At 42.2% G+C, this 18,414-nt stretch overlaps 1 protein-coding gene across 1 annotated transcript in view; it reads left to right on the forward strand.

The window, feature by feature from the left end:
* Window positions 1-18,414, forward strand: part of LOC126456656 (reversion-inducing cysteine-rich protein with Kazal motifs-like) — a 99,504-nt gene that overhangs the window by 42,155 nt on the left and 38,935 nt on the right. Inside the window, exon 5 of the mRNA XM_050092400.1 lies at window positions 9,626-9,783. Within this exon, the coding sequence (XP_049948357.1) occupies window positions 9,626-9,783 (158 nt within the window). The remainder of the gene's footprint in view (window positions 1-9,625; window positions 9,784-18,414) is intronic.

The following is an 18,414-nucleotide window of genomic DNA, read 5'->3' on the forward strand; positions in this document are numbered from 1 at the left end:
TTCGCCTCTTCCCCCCCCCCTTCCCCCTCCTCCAAGGGCATGCCTTATCCGAAATGTCTCTGACAGTGAAGATAGCGCATGTCCTTCCTGCTCCATGTTCTTTTTGCAGCGTACAGAATACTTTGAACGTTCTCCAACGTTCTCTCACTTCTACAAGGCATGGGAATCCGAATCAAGAGTAGATGATGACTAAGGTTACGTAAGTCAGTTACCGCTAATTACTAATACTGCTGTTTGTCATATTCCTCATCGTCAGTTATGTATTTCGTTCAGATGGGTCGCTCATTACGAATCTGCGTAAGTTACATTACTGTCTACGGGAAAAACTGTCGTGTAACAATAGCTACAATTGAACTTTTTTTTTTAACACCAGTAAGTTTCACCGGCATGGATCAAAGTGACGCTGGCGACCCCTGCTTACACTATCTTTAACTCAGCACAGCAAAATGTTATCCGGGTCCACCAGACAACGTTTTCGAGTTAATATTTGTGATGATACGACGTGTCATTTGTCTCACACGCCATACGACACGGTGGTTGCGGCGACACAAGCCATGCAGCAGTGGCCGATCCATTGGCACGCTACTGGAAACGGTTGCATTTAGCACTGAAAGAGTGACTGTCGTGGCTGCGAGTGAGAAATTGTGCGATCCCAAGGAAGCTCAGAGAACATTGCAAACAGATCGTTTCTCCACTACTTCAGTGAATATCAGTAGGCTCTATTACTAATACCACAATCTCCATTTATGTTAGAGCACTAAGTGCTACTAAAATTTATGTTACTGGTACTACTCTCCTGCAACGATTATGTTTCTGATCCTCAGTGCACTTTTAAATAGTATATTGTCTTGTATTACTACACTCATATTATTTACACTGCATTATGGAGAAGACACATGCACTTCACTGTTACTGAAATTCCGCTAAGCACACTGGACCAGAGACTGGAAACCCCCAGCAGCCGTCTGGTAAACCCTGTCCTCTACCTCTGATAATGCTCTAAGTTCAGCAAGGGTGAGAGTCCAAAAGCAGCTTCAGGGATGCCACATCGAGCTGAAGGCAACCATTGATGATAACATCGCGAAGAACTACCAAACTGTTGGGATGTTGACTGCTATGTTTCACCTGCCTTTCAAAATAGTCCTAGACATTTTCTATCCGATTAAGAAACGACCAATGTCTGAGCGGTGCAGCCGAAATACTTTGGACTGCCTGAATGTGCGCGTTCTGCCCATAAGCATCGCAGTTGTCATCTGGGAAGATATGTCTTCAATCCATCGGGATTAGGAATATTTTGTTGTTAGCGTTCTTTTGCTGTGTTACGTGCCTATGGGTGAAACATTATTCCCTGTAGGCACGTTGCAAAGTCAGCTTTGACACACATACAAATTCGAAAACCTTATGAGGAGATGGTCATGGTGACATCGAAACATGATGACTTGTTTCTAGTACCAGTCTGTCACGTCCCTAAGTCAACTCACCTAACTGCGACGATTTCGTATTGCCTACCGCCACATACACACAACTTGATGCCATGTCGTACGGCAGCAGTTGATAGTTTACAGTGGTTCATTTATTCTTCTAATAAAAAGAGAGCGTGGAATTTTCCAACTGCGGGCTGTTACTTGATCAGGGTATGCTAACTCAGTAATTTGTCCCCTGCAGAAATTTCCATACGGTGGGATAAACTCTCGGAAGTTCGCTGATCGCTTGTGGAGATAAATGCTTACCTAATGTCTTCCAGAGATGTCTTATTGTCTCCACTGTAACTGTTCTTCGTAGTTCGTTGTTTCTAACATAGCCACTTTCAACAGTGGAAGTCACTGCGGTTGTTGAGATCGCTACTGCTGTCAGTACAATCATGTCCCAAATCTTTGACTTAATAAAAATGGATTCCACCTTATTTATTTGTCCAAGTGGAATCTATCAACATAGTAAAATCAATGCCCTGCGAGAGCCAGTAAAAATTTATAAGACATTGTAACAACGAGGATATCTGACCGTAATGTGGAGAATCGGAATTTTGTACTTCATATCACTTTCTTTTCTCGAGAGTCATTCAATTTCAAACCAAACGTTTCCAAAGAATTTCTAACAAATAGGGTAAGTCCTGGAGAGTTGGGCCACTGGGTGAGGCGGACCATTGGCATATTTCACAAATGTGCCGCTGGAGAGCAGCTCACCTATTTGCAAGGAAGCTCTTTTGTGAACATACGTGGTGCAGAAGTGTTGCTGTATGAGATGAGGATGAATGTATTGGGTGTGATGAAATCTGTTATGGAGGAAAATCATATTCTGTCGTCTGGTTAACCGAAAAGTTCTATCGAGTGGCTATACAATTTTAGTATTAAGACGTAGTTTGCACAATATCGATGCAGTTTTAGTACTGTGAGCTTCACAAATCTGTAGACATGAAACTAACCTAAAATGGGCCCCGAGTTCGCTACCTGCTGACGGAAGTCCTGTGGTCCATCTCTCCCAGACATTCGGGAGAAATGGACCAGTGCTATTCAGGAGACATGGACTACTTGTTTTAATGTGAGTGAGATGGAGAACAATTAAATTTAGTTTAGAGACACGTGCAATAATCACAAGGGAGATGGCCTGAGTCTCAGACTATACTTATTTGTCGGAAAATATATCTGTGCCAACAAATGTAAGAGCAGAATCTTGCACACAGGCAAATCAACCACTTCTAAGTACATCTGAAAATCTACTGATCCCAAACACACCAAAAGAGCAGAGTTATCTTCACAAATCAAATTCCTTTACTGGCACAGCTTCAGCATCCATTCCCACCAAACTAAAACTTTCAAGATTACCACCTCAAAACTGACCACTCCTGACTGCCGCAAACAAAAGAGAAAGGTTCCGAAGAAATGTCACCTGTTCCTGCTATTGATAAAACCGCGAAAGGAAGGCAGCAACCGTTCCAAAGGAATAAACTCTGCTGGAAACCTTGAGACTATAAAGAAAAGAGGAATGAGAAAAATAAGAAAACAGAAAGAAGGCATAAAGTGATCACCAAGAAAGAAGCAGAGTTTAGAAGCTCAATAGGGAAAATACTGCAAATAGCTCATTGTATTCATCAGGTGGAATCTTTTTAGAAGTTCAGGAAAATAACTTTTATGTATTATATGAGGATAAATGTATTGGCTGTGGTGAAGTCTGTTATGAAACAAATAAGAATTATGATTGGGTTAAGTGCTTGTTCACGATTGTCAACATTTGGTATTAAGTGTAACTGCAGTGGTGAGAGAAATACAGTCTAAGGCTTGATCAAAACCAACAACTCATTCGAAAAGACAGTGTTCAATCAAGATTTATAATAAATTGATGAAATTGTTCAGTAGTATAGATTTTAATAGTATAATTCTGTATTCATTACAATACATTCAAGCCAATATATAAAATTTCAATTGACTCCTTTCTTCTTGTGTAGCCATTTTTATGTGGTCCATCTCTACCAGTACACTGCTCTAACCCCTCTATACGTCTATGGGTGAGATGGATCACTCATGCATATTTTCATTTTTTCACACACTGAAGAGCCAAAGAAACTGGTACACCTGCCTAATATCGTGCAGGGCCCCCGCGAGCACGCAAAAGTGCCGCAACACGACGTGGCGTGGACTCGACTAATGTCTGAAGTAGTGCTGGACGGAATTGACACGACGAATCCTGTGGGGTTGTCCACAAATCCGTAAGAATACGACAGGGTTGAGATGTCTTCTGAAGAGCACATTGTAAGACATTCCAGATATGCTCAATAATGTTCATGTCTGGAAGTTTGGTGGCCAGCGAAAGTGTTTGAACTCAGAAGAGTGTTCCCGGAGCATCTCTGTAGCAATTCTGGACGTGTGGAATGTAGCATTGTCCTGCTAGAATTGCCCAAGTCCATCGGAATGCACAATGGACATGAATTGATGCAGGTGGTCAGAATGGATGGAGCTGATCACACAGGATGCTTACGTACATGTCATCTGTCAGAGTTGTATCTAGACGCATCAGGGTCCCATATGATTCCAACAGTATACCCCACACACAATGTGTTCCCGGAGCATCTCTATAGCAATTCTGGACGTGTGGAATGTAGCATTGTCCTGCTAGAATTGCCCAAGTCCATCGAAATGCACAATGGACATGAATGGATGCAGGTGATCAGAATGGATGCAGGTGATCACACAGGATGCTTACGTCCATGTCATCTGTCAGAGTTGTATCTAGACGCATCAGGGTCCCATATGATTCCAACAGTATACCCCACACACAATTGCAGAGCCTGCACCAGCTTGAACAGTCCCCGGTTGACATGCAAAGTCCATTGATTCATGAGTTTGTCTCCATACCCGCACACGTCCATCCGCTCGACACAATTTGAAACGAGACTCGTCCGACGAGACGACATGTTTTCAGTCATCAACAGTCCAAAGTTGGTGTTGACGACCCAGGCGAAGCGTAAAGCTTTGTGTCGTGCAGTCATCAATGGCACACGAGTGGGCCTTTGGATCCGAAAGCTCATATCGAAGGTGTTTTGTTCAATGGTCCGCACGCTGACACTTGTTTATGGCCCAACACTTAAATCTGCAGCGATTTGCGGAATGGATGCACTTCTGTCACGTTGAACGATTCTCTTCAGTCGTCGTCGGTCCTGTTCTTGCAGGATATTTTTCTGGCCGCAACGATGTCGGAGATTTGATGTTTTACCGGATTCCTCATTGATCCGTGCGCGGTTCGCGCTCATGCCGCTATTGCTCGTCATCTTGTTTTTGTGGTTCTGTCGCCTTCTTTTTTTTCTTTAACTCGATTTACTGGTGTCACTAGGTTGCTGGTTTGCTTGCCCGTCAGTGGCAGCAGCAGTGCTTATCGATAAGTGCACTGTCTGGAGTGTCCGCTAGTATTTCCGGGTCGTTTGTCTGGAGCTGAGTTGGGAGTCAGTCAGGGCGCAGCAGCAGTGAAGTCGGGACGCAGCAGCAATGAGTCGGTGACGGAGAGCCAGTGAGGTGCGGACAGCCAGTGCTCGCCGGCCGCTGGCGGCACATATGAACTGTACGACGGAAGGAGATTTGAGCGGGACGACCGTTGGTTGGTCGTTCGGTTGCTCGTCTTATCGGGCGACGTGTGTTTGGTCTTTTGACCGTTTCTGGGCCTCGTCACTTGGACATCGTGCTGGACTAGGGTCGGTTCGTTCGTTGCACAGAGATGTCGTGGCCAATGGGCAAGAGTTACCTCTGCATGGTTGGGTCCGAGCCAGTGTGCCCGGGCCGCCGTGTCTCCGAGTTCCGAACGCACATCGAGTTGGTCCCGGTTGGAGCTGCAGTCAGCTTCGGATAGACAAGACTCGCCCGACAGCTGCCGACACACGTAACATCAGTGTGAACGACCTGGATTGGTCGTTCGCTCGGTCGTCTCAACGGACGACGTGTATTTGGTCGTCGACCGCTTGTGGAAACTCTCTGTATGTCGAATTTATTCGTCTTTGTCCCACAGCGATTGCTTTTACTATTGTTCGAGTTCTTGTGCAAGTGTGTTTACGTGTATCCTTGTGTAGCTTCTGTGATTTTCACTGTGCAGATGGATGCTGTGTGCGTACTGTTGTAGTCAGTCGGTCGGTTGAAACAGAGGAGCAAGTGTGTCGGGTGGAAGCGAATTGATGGAATTTATTAGGCTGTTGGTTGTTTCTTCAGCCATCCCTAGGTCGTGTTCCCACCCGATTGTTTAGTGTTACGCTTGGCTGCCTGTCTCACCAAACTGTGCTCAGAGTCTCCTCCCCAGGCCGTCTGTTGGAACACTCTTGAGCACCACCGTTTGTTGTTTGTGATTGTCATTTTATTTGCTCGCAGGTACTGTGCCAGGCCTTCAGGCGTGTATTAATATTGTGTGTTTTATGTTTACTACATGACCTTCAGCCGAACTTCATGACAACTATTTTAAGCTTAGGCCTTCAGCCGTGTTACTTAAAATTCTTGTTGCTCTGTATTTAGGCCTACAGCCGCGTTTGTCTCTGAATCTGTGGCCTTAATATGTAAATCCTTGTCCGAAGGTTTCTCGGCCTTCAGCCGTGTTGTGTAAATGTTTATCTTAAGGTTATCTTTAATTATTATTGACTAATTCTTTGGTCTTCAACCGCAAAGATACTTCAAGTTTTCTTAAGATGTTTTTCCGTTGTACTGTGTAAAAGCTTATCCTTAAAGCCTCTCTTTTATTAATTTCTCATTTATTAACTTTTTTATTGGGCTTTGAGATACAGAATTAATTTGAATTTCCATTAATATGGCCTTTAGCCGAAATTTGTAAATGCTTGGCCTTCAAAGAATTTCCTTAGCTGATCTGAAATATTATTTTTGTCTTTAGCCGAGAAGATGTTGCAATTGTACTTAAGTAAGGCCTTCAGCCGTTACTCTGAGTCCTGGTGTTTTAGAAGGAATCATTTAAACTTATTGTGGAGAAGTTACTTGGGCCCTCAGCCGTGAATTGATCTTTGTTGTTTTAAAGAGAAAACTGTGCTTTGGTTTGAGGAATAAAGTTGTGTGTTCTTGTATAACTAACAGTAACTGACGTTGGCCCCTTTCGACAACCTGATCCGCTCTGTCCTGCGAAGCCGTATTTCACTGATATTCACGATACACTCGTGAAATGGCCGCACGGGAAAATCTCCCCACTTCATCGCCACCTCTGTAGTGCTTTGTACCATAGCTCGTGCGCCGACTACAACACTACGTTGAAAGTCACTTAAATCTTGATAACCTGCCATTGTAGCAGCCGTAACCGATGTAACAACTGTGCCAGATACTTGTTGTCTTACGTAGGCGTTGCCGACCGCAGCGCTATATTCTGCCTGTTTACTTATCTCCGTATTTGAAAACGCATGCCTATACCAGTTTCTGTGCCGCTTCAGTGTATGACACTGTACACAAACATGCTACCAGACGCAAAAGAAAGAAGTGCAAAAACACGCATGTTTTGCGCTGAAGAAAATAAGAGGTCAATCTCTCCCACTATTAACCTACAACATTTACGACCGCCGGCCGTGGTGGTCTTGCGTTTCAAGGCGCTGCAGTCGGGAACCGTGGGATTGCTACGGTCGCAGGTTCGAATCCTGCCTCGGGCATGGATGTGTGTGATGTCCTTAGGTTAGTTAGGTTTAAGTAGTTCTAAGTTCTAGGGGACTGATGACCTAAGATGTTAAGCCCCATAGTGCTCAGAGCCATTTGAACCAACACTTACGACCAGAATATCTGGCTCGTTTTACAAGGAGTTGAGTGTTCACATCACCTAGCACCGAACTTGTGCCGTAGTCTAAGAGTCCCACCAAATGATACAAGTGAGGCAGTCTAATGAGTGTCTCGCATACGTGCTCCCTGTGTGCTGAGACTGTAACACTGCAACAGCATTTACGTAGCTTGTACTATGAAATACCAAGTTTGGTTTATTGCGTAGTATGGCCCAGCAGAACAAATAGTCCTGTCACGGAAAAGCCACGTATAACACTTCCGTCTGCTACTACTATACCATAACCTCAAAGCCTAAGGCAGTTCGTATAGAGAAATTATTCTTATTCTAGTAATTATAGTATGAAGAAGTAGGGCAGTGTTACCCTCTGAGAGGTATTTTTTTATATTGACCGCGTTGTACCTAACGGAGGTGGCTTATGGGAAGTGAAAGTCAGAATTACGTAATTATTCAAACAGTAACAAATAATGTTTTACCTAGCTACACTGTTTAGAGAACAAGGAAAACGATCGCCAGCCTAATTAGGCAAGAGAATGATTAACATTCTTGTTCAAAAAAATAGTTATTAGTAACTTTAATGGACAAACACAACCTATATTTTACCACAAGCGAGTGCAATGAACTCTAGCACCTGCATATGTTCACGGTTAAGAAGCTGACAGAGCAGGACAGACTATTTGCATATATATAACAGATAATGAAACATACACTTACTTCAGGGCTTATTCAAACTGAATGGTCTTTATAACGTTACTATTAATATTCGCTGCAGAATCATAAATTGGACATAGGTTAAGTATTATTTTTCAAACACTTTCCTAGTTGACATAAAATTATAAATGTAGTTCACTGCAAAATTATGAACTGGTCACAGGTTAAGTGTCTCTCATCTGAATACTATTCTATTTAGAATGAAAGTTAAATGGAATTCACTAACAGGTTACTACTCACTGTCTTTTGAATAAAGAAATTATGGTTTTCATTAAGTGGTGGTCTTCCCGTTACTTGTTACCTAGCATTAGCACAATAGGCAAACTGTGGATACTGTTGTACTATTAATATGCACTTCCAATACACAAGAGATACAAACACTTAGCAAACATGAATATGTAACTATGCACTATTGCAGTTTTCCACTTTTACTACAGTGAAACGTAATGTTGACAAATTTGCAAGAAACTGACTCACCTTTTAAAATATACTACAGGCAGCACTATGATCATTAACTAAGCAACACTTTATAAGCCTCAGTTTTAAGAATTTTAATCTTTAAAGGAAATTGCAAATTGTCTTTATTACCACAGTCTTCTACTTTCAAGTTAATGATTAAATAGGTGACTTTGAAACTCCACAAAACTTTAAATTAGACTGTTTCCATCCCTGGGAAGCTTTCACAAGACTACATTTACTACCTCCCACAATTTCACTGAATCCACAGTAAATCTGAATACTCCCTTCTTACCAAAGATCAAACAACATTATTTAAAGTTCTGAGGCTTTCATTTTTTTTCACAAAATAGGACACTCGGTAATCATAGTTCAAATGGAGAGGAAACTGAGAGGTGTTGTGATAGGGGAAAAATAATGGTAGGTACATGAATTCAGTTATAAGTTACCTTATATTTGAGCACACTAACACATCCAATAAGCTGATCCTTCACTGTACATTATTATAGTATTCCGATACTCTGATTGCGCAACGTGGTGGCAACTGTACGTTGGTAGGTGGATTCGCAGGTAGAATTGCTGGCCTCTGTCCCTTCTTGGTGGCGATGATGGATACCAATTCCAGAATCGTTCGAACTATTTATCCATTCATCCGAGGCATTGGAAAGTGGCAGAAAAAGCCTCTCTCGGAACCAGCACAATACACAACTTTTACATGGGCAGTGCACAGTTTGGTAGCTCGTCCCCGACTGACTCTTGTTCCACCTTTTCTACCTAGGCCAACCACAATTTCCGCGAGCTACCAAGTTCCGTTCCTGAGGGGAACCACACTACCTCTTATACACAGAATAACTAAGAATCCTAAGTGAAGGTCAGCAGCTTACATAACAGCAAACAAACATTTTAAATAAAACAGAACATTTACACATATTAGTATTTCTACAAAAAATTATTCACCCAAATTCCAAATGTGTACAGTAAGTTTTGTCTCCCTCCAATTGAGATAAAAAATTTAAATGACAGATATACTACATTGCATAGAATCAAACCATGACATCAAAGTTTTTACAAAGAAAGGAGTATACAATTTTATTTTATTGATTCAATCCAACAACCTTTACAGAAGCTCAACGATGTAACATTAAATAAGACAAAAGGCAAAATAAATCAGTAGAGTATTAGAGCTATGGTGTTACACAGAGACGGGGGGTGTCCGGTGTTGCAGGTGTGCGGGCGCCGGCGACGGAGAACTGGAGGCTGGCGCGTGCCCGGAGCGTGATCCCTGCTCGAGACACGCGTGCCCGCGCGGCCAGCACTGCGTGCCTCTGCGGAGGGCGTGCCTGGAGGGAGCGCCGCGACACGCCTGCCGACAGCACCACTGCGGTCAGTAGCAGCCGCCGCCGCCGCCGCCGCTGCCTTTAACATTCTTAAATGTTCGGATAATAAGTTGCCGTCTCTTTATCTAAGAATAGATGATGAATGCAGCTAGCCGCTATCTCTGTGTAATGTCTTGTCTGTATAGACGTGTATCTGTTGCCTTTAAGATCCCTTCACCTTCACACATACTTCTATACAGTAAAGTAAGGCCCTCCCAGTTCTTAGCTGATCCGTGGTAAGACAGGTGAAAAATTAGACTAAAGGAGGATTATTAGTATTATCTCTATTTTCATTCGCTCTCTCTCTTTCTCTCCTTTATCTATGTAAAGTTTTAATATAATATTTCATTACGTGAAATCAGCCAAATAGGATCTCTGGTGGAGTCCTTCGTCTTGGTAATCAGCGGCTGGCTTGCTGTAAGAGATCTTTACATTTATTATTACTGTTAAACACTGCAGTCAGTCGGGAGAATCAATCGTTTGGACAATTTTTTCCTTTTACGAAAGATTGCGAATTCCAGATGTGTACGAAGCCTTTTTGGACGATTTAACACCGACTCAGTGATTGCAGGCTCTCTTCGACACAGCTGAAACTTCCCCACTAACTACAGGGCCAACGTGATCATCAAATGATTCTGGAAAAACTCTTTCGTTCATTCACTCCAGAACAAAAAAGTCACAAACCTTATTTGTGGAGAAATTGTGTATTAAGTCCATCTCCATTACATGTCCAGATCTCTGGTGATTCCACGCCTTAATTATTTTCCGTTTACAGTCCCTTTCTCTTCAAACAAACCGCTAGCGGCAAAAATGTTAATTGGCTCGCTTTAGCAAGAAGAAAAGCAGAATATGTATCTCTCAGAAACACGTAAATCCCTCAACAGATACTCCAAAAGCTGTCCTAGTTACCAATCTAACAACCATGGAAAATGCATATATGCATCTCTGTTATTTCAAACAATAAACGCACTAGAAAATACTTTGGCGTCGTCGAGCTGTCGCCGCATATATTACGAGAAAATCAGATCAGATAACTTTGCCAAAGTGAATGAATGTGGATGGTTTGATTGAAAATGATTAACAGCTGCGTGGTAGAGGGTATTTTCTGTGGGGACGTTACATGCCGTAGCTCTCCAGTGTGAATCTGCCGCTCTGCAGCGGAGTGTCAGCTGATCTTGAAAATCTCTTGCAGATTAAACCTAAGTCCTGCTCTGGGACTCAAACCCTACACTTTGATCTTCGCTGGCAATACTCTCAGAAAGTGATCTGTCCAGGGATGTATCTCGACGCTTGATCCGAGTCAGTGGTAATCATGGTCTGGGCATACAAGGGAAGAAGGAAGTTAGACTGAGTTTAACGTCCCAGCGACGTACAGGTTACTAGAGACGGAGCACAAGCTCGAATTTTGTCTACGATGGGAAAGATAATCGGCCGTGCCCTTTCAAAGGCACTATCCTGGCACTTAGAAAACTCATGATAAACCTAAATCTGGATGGCCAGACATGGGTTTGAACAGTCGTCCTCCTAAAATAAGTCCAGTGTATAACCACTGCGCCACCTCGCTCGGTGTCTAGGTATACAGTCCTTCAATAGAAGTGGGTATGTTCTGAGTCTCATGTTCTATAGCAATAGACAGTGGCTTACTTTCTTTCTTTCTTTCTTTCACTTACGCCTTAGTCCTGCAGCGATCGCAGGGTCGGCGTGGTTACAACGGATTTGGCAAGGTTAGTTTTATGGGTGGCCAGATGCCCTTCCTGCCGCCACCCCATACCCCCGGGATGAAATCAGTGTACCCCAGCTGCCTGCATCTAGTGTAAATTGTGAAATAGTGCGAACGTGTTTCAAATGTCTGCGACGCGTGTAATTCAGGCGCAACGTGAAGACCAGCCTGGTATTCAACTATCGCAATGTGGAAAACCGCCTAAAAACCACATCCAGGCTGGCCGGCACACTGGCCCTCGTCGTTTATCCGCCGGGCGGATTCGATCCAGGGCCGGCGCGCCTACTCGAGTCCAGGAAAATGCGCTTTAGTGCTTTCGGCTACCCTAGCGGGTAGACAGATTGCTATAGTATTTATATTTAACACAGGGTTATTCATAAGTACCTACACGGTTTCAGAGGGCGACTCCACGAAATAAATATTCAAATACAAATGAATTTTTAATACGATTTTGTTTAAATTGGTTTAAAATGTATAAAAGAATTACTCCTAGGCCCATGCAGGCAATCCTGATTTATAATTGTGAGTATGTAATAGCTGTGAAAATGGTTGTAAGATTTAAAACGGAGAACGTACAGTACATGCAGTAGGTAATAGTGAAGAGGTGAATTATTCATGCATAAATTAGTATGTAATGCCATAGTAACGTAGTGAATATTTATGGATCGCTTATGTATTGCAGGCAACCCACGTGTTTCAGGTCAGATCTACTCAATATTCTCATAGCTATCAGAAACTGTCAATCATGAATTTCTGGGGCTCTGAATGACGTTAGGAATCTGTAGGGGACTACGAGAAATTATTTCATACTTTCCATAAAAAGATCTTCCACTCCAGGTACACGTTCAAAAAGTCTATGTCGGGGAATAACTGGGCGATCGACAGTGCGAGATTCACCGAACACAAACAGAGCTGCAGGCGGGGACAGGTTGAAAATTCGCCCACGGAGCACGCTCTGTGTGAGACCTACCACATAGTGACATTCGACAACATGAAAGTTCTTGCTGTAGAAAAGAGGTGTCACACCCACTTGTTCATGGAAGCTATAGCAATACACAAAAGTGACAGTAGCATCAACAAGGAAGAAGAAAGCGTCTTGGTGAGGAGATCATGGATTCCCATACTGCAGTTACCGACCGTTGCAGGTAGCAAGAGGAGAACGACAGTGGTAATGACCACGGGAAAACCCGCGGATGATGGTGATCCAGGTACATATAATAATCTGCGGCCGCGAAGTCCACCATGAGCAGTGGAGTGTGAAGCTATGACAATGCTAGCCAGTCGTGCTGGTGAAATGTCAGAAAAATCAACAAACGTCGGCCGAAGAGCGCGGGACAGAAGCCACCAGGCAATTTGTCGTCTCGTGCTCCATCTGGCAGACTGGCGCAGCAACTGTATGTAGACTATTTCTGGATAACACAGTCTTGGTTGCGGAAATATAGCTAATGACGCGTGTAGCCTTTGTTGGGTGTCATCAGATTACCTACAGAAAGAGTAATGGGGAAATAATAGGTGTCGTTGCGGCCCCTTATTGTTAGAGGGCCCGCACAATCGACACGCAAGATGGGTTGCCGACCCCTTTTCAGGAGCGCGGTGGGAAACATCGCCAGCGGACAGAAACAATAACAGACTCTCCAAATAAACACGGAACTACTTCGCCAGACAACATGTGACAGTGTTCCACCAATCAGAACTCTTATGACTTATGTAGCACTCCGCCCACCTGGCTTTATAAGTACGCCTAGACCGTCAGACCGGCAGTGTTTACCAACCGCCAAGAATAGTTCTCGCCAGTACTTACGCCTACCCTAGCCTTGTATTCACTCGGTGTAACATTGCAGTAGCACGTTGGATTCTGCATTGTGTAGAGTAGACCTTGGTCAGTATTTTTCTTCCATTGTCTTGTTTCCTACTTCGTTTTCCCACCACTAGAGTTGTGGTTTTTTCTTGTTGTTCTTGCATTTAAAACTTAGTATACGCCATGAAGGCGCTTTTTTGTTTGATTATAATAAAGAGTGTTCAAATTGGGGGCTGTTAGCTCTTTTTCCTGCCGACCGCAGGGCACAACAATAGGTAAGGTATGGTCCTATAATGCAAGGCTGTAATATATTACAAACCGTGAATCGAAAGATATTCGTGCAACTGTTCTGCTGTGGAATAAACAAATGTTCAGATAGAGCTAACATGGAAATTTGCCTAGACAGTCAACACGAATTGATAAGCAAACCTTAAAAAGGGAAAATAAATCATACATTTTAGTCTGAAAAAGACGTATATTAATGATTCAGTTTTATTTAAATAATTATTTTCTCCTAATATCTTGTGTGTGTGTGTGTGTGTGTGTGTGTGTGCGATAGTTTTTAGTTAGTTTTGAACATTTTGATGCAGTTACGACAGAAACATGTGGCACATTTTATTTTAATTTGTCTTCTCCTTACTCAGCCAACATATTGCTTCCTCCTACGAAAGTCTAGTGAAAGTACCAAGGAGTTAGAAATTAGATAAAGATTTGAGCTATACAAAGGCTTATCAGGAATCGTTATTTTCAGGAACCATTCCCGACTGGAACAGGATAAGAGGTAAACCGCAGTTGTACGAGAAGCATCCTCTTGCACACACCAGTCAAGAAAACGAGTTGCACTGTCTTGTCTTCCTGTTCTTAGTTACACTGAGAGATAAAAATCCTTAGCTCACCAAGAAATGCCGGTGGTAAACAAAGTACCTTCCGCCATGTACCGGACAAAAAAGCAACTTAATATTGCATTATGGTCCACATCTAAGACATGTTTAAAATTTCACCCCTCTCGCTCTAAGACAGCTTAGTCTAAATCAACCGCAAAAATGGTACCGAACAGCAGACAGATAAAAAAGGACTTAATAGAAATGTCGTAAAATAACGTATCAGTGAATTAAGCATCTCACCAAATTTACATTTATAATACGCAACGTAGTGTAACTGCACTGGGGGAAGACGTAGAGGAATCATCCGCTCCGTATTGTCGCATTGAGTTAGTTCGAGCCGGAAAATACACGTTCCAGTGAACAGATTTCCAAAGCAGTTTCAAAGCGACAACTATCTTAACAGCACATTTTATAACTGTTTCTCACAGTAGTATATCTTCTTTGATGATCTGCGTGTGCCCTCCTTTCTCAAAACGTTTCTGATGCGAAACCAGGAGAAAAGAAATGGACTTAATTCTTACAGTTGTCCCAATGTTACAAAAATTACTAATGTTTGGTCTAAATAAGACTTTATATAGTCGCAAAAGACGGCGTAAATCCCATATTAGTCATAAAAATCTATATGTCACATATGTGATTTATGCATTTTTGTTTTTATATGAACTTCTTTGCTTTATTTGTTAACTGTTGTACTGTGAGATTCGTTGTTCCATACGCTAAGTAAATAAATAAAACTGAAATGCGTCTTCGTCATTCTCAAAGACATTACATGTGTAACACATGCTCAAATAATATTCTGTGTGTTTTGCACTGTGCTGTCATAACTGTTAATGCAGTATATGCGGAACACCACCTAAACTACTGTCAAGAAATATTTTAATTTTCAATACCGGTTACGTTCATTGGACATCCTGACAAGTCAGGCGCTTAACTCCTTGGGTACCTAGGACATGCTACTGGAATTGATTTTATTTGTAAAAGAAAAAAAAAAAGCTTCGCAAAGCCCTAGCCGCCTGTTATTGGAGGATACGGAAATTTAAAGGTTTCGAAACAACAGCTGAGTTCGTGTTTTCATATACCTTGTGTTAAAGCAGAGTAATTCTTACTTGCCAAATGTATATGACAAATTCATACTAATACAATCTATGAACTGGTTATATTAAGTATGGGGTAACTCGATTACTTATTATTGATTACTTCTTCCACTCCTTTACTGGAACAGCAGCCTACACTTACATGTCTTGGATGCGATTTCGACAGTACTTCACTATTTATGATGAAACATACGGAGAAGAAAATATGTAAAAACGTTTTAGTCACACATAATAAATTTTAACACTACCTTGTCACCTTCTTGCGACCAGTAATTGCACCTGTTCCCTGAGAAATCTGCTTTATTATTCGCTTTTCTTCGTGGTTACAAAAATTCTTAAGAGCTAACATCGATAATTTCATAGTTTTCTTCGCTTCTCTTGAACTGCCATCTGTTCTGTGAAGAATATTCGGTACTGTCGAAGTCTGTCGACTGATCACATCCTTGTTCTTTGCCTAAGGTATGATGTAAAGCTTTAGGATCAAATGGAAAATTATTTATGTTCATTTTAACCGTAAAATTTTCAAATATTGTCATTAATGCAAGAATTACTGCTATACATTCTACAAAACACACCTTACATAATGTAACAAAAGAATCTTCAGCTCCCATATTCGAACTTGCTTAGAAGACACTCTTGCCTTGAAATCTGTGAATATTTTTATTTCATCATTAACGCACCATGCCTGAACTGTAATTGATCGATGTGTTCTAATGCATTTTCTTTGGCAACTTGACACTCAGATACGAGATGTCTCATTTCGTGAGGCTGTTGAAATGGAGTGGTTTCCGAAGTAACTCCAGTTCACTGCTGCCCTTCCTCTTCATTCTTTGTTCTCTTGTAATATAAGTTTCTTTGAAATCCTTTATGCAAAATACTGCTTCGTGGCCCACTTCGAAATCATTTCTGTTAGTGGAAGTTGTCCATTAAGCACACAGAGAAGCCTCCGTAGAAAAACAGAATGAAGTGACATACTCTTTATTCGATTTCTAGTTGGAAATGCAATAAGGCACATAGCATTTCCTTCTCATCTGAAAAAGATTCGTAAGAAAACCGTTTATATGTTATGCGGATACGTGCAATCAAAAATGCTACACAATGAGATTTTTACTCTGCAGCGGAATGGGCGCTGATATGTTACTTCCTGGCAAATTAAAACTGGGCGCAGGACCGAGACTCGAACTCGGGACCCTTGCCTTTCATGGGCAAGTGCTCTACCGACTGAGTTACCCAAGCACGATGCACGACCCCTCCTCATAGCTTCAATTGTGCCAGTACCTCATCCCCAATCTTTGCAGAAGTGCTTCTGTGAAGTTTGATTACAACTTCACAGAAGCTCTTCTGCAAAGGTAGGGGACGAGGTACTGGCAGAATTGAGGCTGTGAGGACAGGTCGTGAGTCTTGCTTGGGTCGCTCAGTCGGTAGTGCACTTGCCCGTGAAAGGCAAAGGTCCCGAGTTCAAGTCTCGGTCCGGCACACAGTTTAAATTTGCCAGGAAGTTTCAAAAAAGCTACAGCTTGCAGTGTCAGCTGCACAGATTTAAGGTGCAAATTGGAATTAAAAACCTGTAGCAAATATCCTTTTCTACGTTGTACAACAATTAATTGTGACTGCGTAAAGCAGTATTTACCGATTAATAACACACAATGAGGATTCATTATATACTATAATCGAAGATGAGCAGCAAAATGGTTCAAATGGCTCTGAGCACTACGGGACTTAACATCTGTGGTCATCAGCCCCCTAGAACTTAGAACTACTTAAACCTAACTAACATAAGGACATCACACACATCCATGCCCGAGGCAGGATTCGAACCTGCGACCGTAGCAGTCGCGCGGTTCCGGACTGAGCGCCTAGAACCGCTAGACCACCGCGGCCGGCAATGAGCAGCAACAACTGCTTCTCATAACTACATAAACAGGCACTGGCCGGCCCTTGGTTGTGACGCCACGTCCGTTCGCAGCTGAAGCATCCAGGCCAGTGGTTTCACTAAGGATTTGGTGCAACTCGCGGACTTTCCAACGGTAGTGTTTCCGACCAGTTAGTAGGCCGCTCAGGTACTGCCACCACCAGTCACGCACTGCCGTCAATGACAGCCTTCGTTTCAAAATACTTATAAAAGACATTTTGGTCTGGATTGAAAAAGATCACTTGGTGGTCAACGAAAACTGCAGCAATACTCTTCGAAACGGCTATAATGAGGGCTATGAAAAAGCTGTTCCCCTAAACACCCCTCTCCCACTGCAGTTTTCATTTCAACCAATGTCTAGATGAAAATAGATGAACTGTGATTAACGGACAAAATCAGCTATAGAGAAATCCGATTGTTTTTCCGCATGTGTGGTACATTGTTGCATCATCCACGAAAATGTTGATAAAATTTGAATGGTAATAATGGAGGAAATGCTCAATGGAGAGGAGGTGATGTAATTAGAGACTCACTGATCCGTCAATAGATAGAAAATCCCAGTACACCAACAGACACGTAAAATTGTTTTAACCATCGGCAGAGGTCTACGACTGCTATCGAGCGTTGGCTTAGGGAACAAAACGCTTCAATAAACTAAAAACATCCGCACGTATAATGTCTGATAAATAAGCCGAAGGGGTAAGCAGTAAATCCTCTTCAAAAAAGATGAAAAATGTACTTAGATCTTGACAAAAAGTTAAAGGATATAGGGTAAGGTGTTCTAAGACTTACTTGCCAAAAAATGTTCCTATTGTTAGTTACGTCACTATATCTTAGGAGTAGTTAGTTATAATTCATTTCTTTATTAGAAACTTAATTAGGAGGTAAAAAACTAATTTTGACACCAGCACTTTCAGATAGAAAATAAATGTGCACACTGTTCTAGAAAATAAGCCACATTTATGAAAATATTGAATATGTACGTACCAATTTTCTTTTACATACACAGAAAATTGTGAGATATGTGTTTAATTACTCTTTACCCTGACATTTATAATCTGGAGACAATTGTTAAGCAGTTAATATAATCCTTAAATATGATATGCTACAGTCCAAAGTACACTGAAGAGCCAAAAAACTGGTACACCTGCCTACTATCGTGTGGGGCCCCTGCGTGCTCGCAGAAGTGCCGCAACCCGACGTGGCATGGACTCCACCAATGTCTGAAGT

This window comes from Schistocerca serialis, chromosome 2 (assembly GCF_023864345.2).
Source record: "Schistocerca serialis cubense isolate TAMUIC-IGC-003099 chromosome 2, iqSchSeri2.2, whole genome shotgun sequence".
NCBI classification, from domain to species: domain Eukaryota; kingdom Metazoa; phylum Arthropoda; class Insecta; order Orthoptera; family Acrididae; genus Schistocerca; species Schistocerca serialis.